This window comes from Physcomitrium patens, chromosome 23 (genome assembly GCF_059467195.1).
Source record: "Physcomitrium patens ecotype Gransden chromosome 23, ASM5946719v1, whole genome shotgun sequence".
NCBI lineage: Eukaryota > Viridiplantae > Streptophyta > Bryopsida > Funariales > Funariaceae > Physcomitrium > Physcomitrium patens.
Window position 1 is genome coordinate 15,410,920 of NC_143432.1, and position 6,581 is coordinate 15,417,500.

At 40.6% G+C, this 6,581-nt stretch overlaps 1 protein-coding gene across 2 annotated transcripts; it reads left to right on the forward strand.

Moving 5' to 3' along the window:
- Nucleotides 1-633: 633 nt before the first annotated feature.
- Nucleotides 634-2,353, forward strand: LOC112275663 (bryoporin). 2 transcript variants are annotated; one of them, NM_001426561.1, is made up of 4 exons: nucleotides 634-759; nucleotides 1,072-1,200; nucleotides 1,435-1,590; nucleotides 1,878-2,344. In NM_001426561.1, the coding sequence occupies exons 2-4, from the start codon at nucleotides 1,084-1,086 to the stop codon at nucleotides 2,139-2,141; spliced, it is 537 nt and encodes a 178-aa protein (NP_001413490.1). In that variant the 5' UTR covers nucleotides 634-759; nucleotides 1,072-1,083; the 3' UTR covers nucleotides 2,142-2,344. The 2 variants fall into 2 exon arrangements, with proteins under 2 accessions (NP_001413490.1, XP_024361979.1); XM_024506211.3 differs by lacking the exon at nucleotides 634-759 and adding an exon at nucleotides 760-912 and having other exon boundaries at nucleotides 1,878-2,353.
- Nucleotides 2,354-6,581: the final 4,228 nt, after the last annotated feature.

A 6,581-nucleotide genomic window follows, 5' to 3' on the forward strand; every position in this document is an offset into this window, starting at 1 on the left:
ACCCAATATTATGTAGAATCCAAATGACTCTTAATTTGGACCAAGTTCTTATACAAATGACTTGCAAGATGTATTTATTCTAATGAGTTTTAACTGTCGTATGTTCCTCAATTCAACTATGTGCCTAACTTTCCTATTTCTACCAACATTTACTTTCTTTTACCCAACTACTTTCCTGATTTTGGTTTTCTCAGCAGGAGTGCTTACTTTTGGTTTAACTGCGTATTAGGAGTGTATGATCTATTTGCTCAGTGAAGCAAAGGAGGTTTGTTCAAATGCTTTGTACAAGTGTTGAACCAAGAGTGTGCTCACTTGGTTGCTGTGAAATGGCATTCAGCATTTCCAATAGGGCTGACCTGCAAGTCCCAAGCCACTAGAGACCAAGTTCCTGGGCACCTCCATGTCACTACAGAGCAAGCTCCTCGTGCACTCCCAAGCTCGTCGTTCACTCCCACGTCACTACAGAGCAAGCTACTCGTGTACCCTCGCGTCACTGCATGGCAAGTCCTCGGGCCTCGAGCACCCTCTCGGAAGCGGACAAGCGCAGGCACGTTTGAGACGCACATAGAAGTTAGCATGCGTGTTTCAGTCAGTAACCTGGAATATAAGGACGACTTAGCGGCTTCAGTCACCATCACGTCACTGCATCAATCACTGTCCGCCTTGTCGCACTACGTACCGAGCAACCAGTTCGTCGCTTTGGCACTACTGAGCTATCGATCAATAATCTCTCCAGCATTGTTCCTGCAACCTCGAAAGGTACAAGCTCGGTTCTTGACATGCCTCGACAAGGCATAAGCTGCCTTGCCAGTGTCCTGAATCGGTTTTCTGCATTTCCAGTTCGATACTCGTTCTTTTATCATCAAACGGCAACTCATATACAGAATCTGCTCACCAGACAGTAATCTGTAGGTCAGTGGTAGCATGTGAATGCAGGGCCGTGAGCATTAAGATTCTGTTTATTGATGAATTCGAATAGAAGCTGGAATGGTAGTCCACCTGATTGCGATGGGTCTTCGATATAGTGAAACTATCATGGTAATCATCACACTAACGGTGCCGTGTTGACAGAAAACCGCAAGGATGGCCGAAGCAATTATTCCAGCTGCTGAGCTCTCAATTAAGACCCTCCAGAACATTGTGGAGGGGATAACCGGAGTTGATCGAAAGATCGCAATCGGTTTCAAGAACCTCACGGACGTAAGTAGCTACCACTCCCGACAGTAGGCATGGCTAACGCGGAATCTCTTGCTCGCGTTATTTCAGTGGATGCATTGGGCAGGCTTGCTTGTCAAGGTCGGATTGTATGAATCATGCTGGGTTTCGTACTATGCTGTTTCACAAATTCATGGAACTGATAAGCGCTACACATTTTGTGCTATGACACCCCTCAAGACACTTGGAAGCTAACGATTTGGCTCTTTTAACTTTCAGTATACCCTTGAGAACTTGGGGGTATACTTTAATAGTGGGTCGAGCGATCGGAGCATCGCCTATAAGATTAACGCCCAAGAAGCTCTTCTGTTCTCTGCGCGCAAGTCGGATCATACTGCCCGCGGTACAGTTGGCACATTCTCCTACTACATACAGGTCAGTGTGCAATTTTTCCAATTTACTACTCTGCATGTTTACCTCCAAGCTCGTCGGGTGTGCATGCGCTTGCCCTTGCAGAATGCTATGCTAAAGGCGGACGAGCTAATTTGCAGCTTTATCCTGGGCGGATGAATGCAATGGATTTAATCAAATTCGATAACTCCGCATTCGTGTCAAGAATCGACAAGTTCATACTTACCTGTCCGGATGTCCAGATGTCCAGATGATGTTTTCAAAATTTCATTGGAAACCTTACGCTAGTTGCATCCTATACTGTATGGCAGGACGAGGACAAGACGGTCCATGTGATGTGGTCCGTCCCCTTCGACTACAACTTGTACTCGAATTGGTGGAACATAGCTGTAGTTGATGGACGTCAGCCACCCGACTCGAATGTCCATGACAACTTGTACAATGGATCTGGTGGGATGCCGTACCCCAACAAACCTGATCAGTATATCAATAACGAACAGAAGGGCTTCCACTTGTTTGGGAGCATGACCAACAATGGACAAGCCACTATCGAGGTGGAACTGAAGAAGGCTTAGAGTGCCACAAGCCCCCGGCAAGTTGTCCCGTGTTCAAGAGGCTTTGGAAAAAGGGCCTGAGATGTTTGTACAACTTCCTCGTAGTTACTGTCACAAAACATGTGCTACGTATAGTGAATATTTGTAAATGGGGGGGATCTCATGGATTCTCCATGGATCTTCCTAGACCTGTGACATGGTTGGTTTGAATATGATACATTGCCCTTCCCGAAGACTATTCGCAAGTTAAGAATCCGATCAATGTATCAATATCGTGTTGTCTTGGGTTGTATGTTTGTGAGAATACAATTTCGCTCAATCCCTTTACCAGCAAGTCGTGGTAGAGAGTACAATTGAATCGACAAAGAGATATGTTTGTTTTGCAGTTTTTAAATTTCTGACAGTGCAAGAAAGCTGCCTTTGAGATGGGTGGTTATTATCGCTTCTACAGGACTTGTAGTCGCATCTTAACAGACATTCCATTTTATTCTTGACCATATACCAAGTATTTCCAAATTTTCCTGTACAACCTGCAGTTCTTAATCATGAAGGGTAGTTTGTAATGGGACTGTTTTGAGTGATATGCGTCTGATGAATATGTATATCTGTCTGGCCAAGATTGAGGTTGCAATAAAATGTTACACTTATGTTGCTGGGAATTTCAGCCTGTATTTCGTACTATCTCTGTACCGCTGTATATACGAAAGTTTTGGTTCAAACAACGAAGTTGAACAGACACCAGTGCAATCTGGTGTCAAAATGACGTGTAGGAACAGATGATCGGAAATACATTGATGAACCAGCTTATTGGAATACAACGGAGAGCAACTCTATATATCGGGGGGAATGTATAATGCTGCTTAAGTTTCCCATGCTAGTTGGTGATCTGCTTTTCGAGGAGAAGTTACTTCAGCTAATCCGGAAGGCGTCAAATTAGATGTCGTAATTACGTCTGTCTGAACACCCCCTCCCGACATTTGCGAGGATGGCGGTGGGTTTGTTTGGCCTAGTGAGGAGGCAATAGAAAAACTATTGAAGTCACGTCCTTGATGCGAGAGAGCGGGATACTGAAAAATCGAAAAATGGCTAGTGCTGAAATTTGGAGTTCGCAGAGATAAACTGAATTTGAAAATGGAGAGTAGCAAGACTTCCCTGGCAGCCGGGTGCCGAAGTGTCTAGGATCGCAGTGGCTTTGTGTCTTACCAAATTCTCAAAAATTCCAGCCTGACATGAAAAGCTTGATAAATTAAGTGCAGTAAATGAAAATGGAATGAATTGTTCAATTGAAAAACAATTTGAGTACGATACAAATAGTCTCTAGTTGTCAAGACTTTTGGCTGTGTTTAGGGAGGCACTCTCAGTGCATAACGGCATATTAGTGTGTAACCGTTATTTCAACAATCCCTCTTTACACATTAGTTTATTCTATTGTGATAGCTTCTTGCGATGTGCAAATAAGTTGTTTTATTTCTATTTCGTAGTAGCAATGCTACTGTTGGCTTGTGGATAGTAACTAATAGATTAGGATGATGTTTGTCTCAATGTGGGCCTTTCTTGTTTTTCTTTTGCAAAAATTGACTTGGTTGGTGAGGCTAGTTGAGTAGTACACATTCAGCAAAGAGCAGATGTCTGAGGTGCGGGAGTTCCCTCTGAATTCCGAGCATCCTCCTCAGCAATCTAGACACGGTGTATTGCTTGGTCCAAAGAATCTTCAGTGTAGGCAGTGTTACTACTTGGTGCAAAGAGGTCGTCGTCCTGGAATTTATAATTTTTGGACAGAATGTGAAGAGAATGTGAGCAGGTTTAGCAAAGATTTTAGAAGTTTTAAATCTCTGGCAAATACTGAGCGCTATTATGCTGCTGGTTATATTTTGTTTTTGAATAAAATTTGATACCTTTTGTGGTGTAGCCATTCGGAGATGTTCTTTTGCAAGTTCAAACTTGGCTCTCCCAAATGGTTTTGTGAGCATATCAGTAGGTTGTTCATTACTAGAAACATATTCCTCTTCTATTATGCCTGTTTCAACCTTTTGTCGCATAGAATGCCAATCAACTCCAAAATATTTTGTGCAATTATGAAACAAGCAATTCTTGGTTACTTTCATTACACTTTGATTATCAACACCAATGATTGTGGGTGAAGAAACATTATTCCCAAGCTCAAGTAGAAGTTGTAGCCAAATGGCTTTGCAAATACAATGACAAAGAGTACGATATTTGAGGTGCAACTTGATTGGCTTGTTGTTGATTGTTTTTAAGAAGTTGTAGCCAAATGGCTTTGTAAATACAATAACAAAGAGTACGATATTTGAGGTGCAACTTGATTGGCTTGTTGTTGATTGTTTTTAACAGCTCTATGAGATGTAGGAATGACCAAAGAAGAATAGGTAAGTATCTATAGAGCAACAATCATTTGTAGCTTGAGTTTAATTAGCATCCATGTACCTTTGAAGTGTGTTTTCTTCCCCCTTTATAAAGTAAAAATCAAATGATAGATATGTGGGTACATAATGTATTATACTATGTATAATCAAAACTAATAAGCTACAATGTACATAAAATATAATTCCATCATGCATAATAAAACTTTATCATTACAACATCTATTACATGATAAGAAAACCATCTTAGTATGATGGTTATATAAAATAAAATCTAGTATAATAAGTCAGTTATTGTATTATCAAGCATGGCTTATATCACACAATTTTGAATAAAAGACTAGCATGAATTACTATGACATGTTAGCTCTAGTAGAGAAATGAAAAATCACAATCATTGGTGTTGATAATCAAAGTGTAATACATAATATAATACATTATACATAGTATAATACATTATGTATCCACATATCTATCATTTGATTATAAGGCTTGTTGATTATAAGACTTGTTGATGTTGTATTTGCAAGATTCTTAAATGGCTTCTATAAGTGGGTACATAATGTATTATACTATGTATAATCAAAACTATGAAAAAAGATATAATTATTTTTTTAAACCCCTAAACCCTAAACCCTAAACCCTAAAACCTGGTCAGGAGAGCCGTAGCCCTAACTTCATCCAATTTTTCTAATTTTGGTCATCGATATTGGAGGGAGTCCTCGTCGCCAAGACGTTGGTCGGACGCAATTCTGGGAAATTTCATCCAAACACTGGGAATTTCAGACTGCTGCTTCAAACAATCTCGCTCCACACTAAAATGGATGAGTTTATTACCACTACGTCCATGCACAAGTCAATTTATTTGTTTTATTTCGTTTTACTTATTCCAAATTAATCTAATGGGAATAAACCCGTATAGGAGATTCGAACACGGGGAATGACTAGTTGCTGAAGCGTTCACGTTAGGGTCACACAATCAATTACCTCCTGAATGTATCGTCTCGATTTCTAATATCTGAACACACAAGGAAACTACAATCTCCTCCTTCACCTTATCGGTCTCTTCCTTACAGCAATTCAGTCATACCAATAACTGCTATTTCCACCAATATATTCACCCTCATAATCTCCAACTGTAATACTGCGCCCTCACAGCTTTCAACACACAATTACCCTCATTCACATCACTGGAATTCTTTACACAGAACTGCCATTCACATTACGGTGTTTCACACAAGCACAGACTGATTCTCTCTGCTGAACTACAATCAAATTTCAGCAATCAATCTTTCTTATCCTCAAATAATACCAATCACATTTCTATTCCATAATTTACTTCACAATATTCAGAAACTCTCAATCCTCTTATTCAAAGAAAATAACAAACAAAAGAAAAGAGGTAGCACCAAGCTTACCCCGGCTCACAACTATCACAGCGATGGCCCTCGGCTCATGACTATCACAGTCTGGCACCCTAATTAACTTCTACAACTCCTATTCTAATCGTAATTTTTTAATTAACCGCTTTTAAGAACTAAATCACTCATCCGTCCTCCTGAATTTCCTATTATATGGACTAGGGTTTATATTTTACCAATATCTTTCAAAAACGAATTAATATCTATTCTACATAGTCCCACTCCTATCTGTGCAGCGTCCTCGCAAACACTCAATTGATACCTATCCAAAAATTATGTAACAAATCTCCACAAAAATTGCGATCCCTCTGGCCTATCTAATTAATCAATTGCCGCAGTATCTGTTATTGGTTCCACCGATTCCGGTTCCAACTGCAAATCTTCGTCCTCCTCCAATCCTTCCATCGGCTCCCGCCTCAATTGAGCTGAAAGGTCTTCATTGTACTCACCCAGTTCACGGACTTGAGCTTCCAATTTCAGAATCTGGGCATCTCTCAATTCCAACTGGCGCTGAAAGTGACTCCTCTCTTCTGGAACTTCGGGAACTGGCAACGTCGATACTTGTGCTTGACCAATATTGACTAAATCCTCTGCCAATCTTGTCACCTCAGCGTTCAAGGCCTCAATTTCAGCCCGTAACCGCTCCGTTTCGCATCTGT

Coding starts and splice junctions, on each gene's coding strand:
- LOC112275663 (NM_001426561.1), top strand. CDS start 1,084: ATGGCCGAAGCAATTATTCCAGCTGCTGAGCTCTCAATTAAGACCCTC. Junction 1,201..1,434: donor GTTTCAAGAACCTCACGGAC/GTAAGTAGCTAC, acceptor TTTAACTTTCAG/TATACCCTTGAGAACTTGGG. Junction 1,591..1,877: donor CATTCTCCTACTACATACAG/GTCAGTGTGCAA, acceptor ACTGTATGGCAG/GACGAGGACAAGACGGTCCA.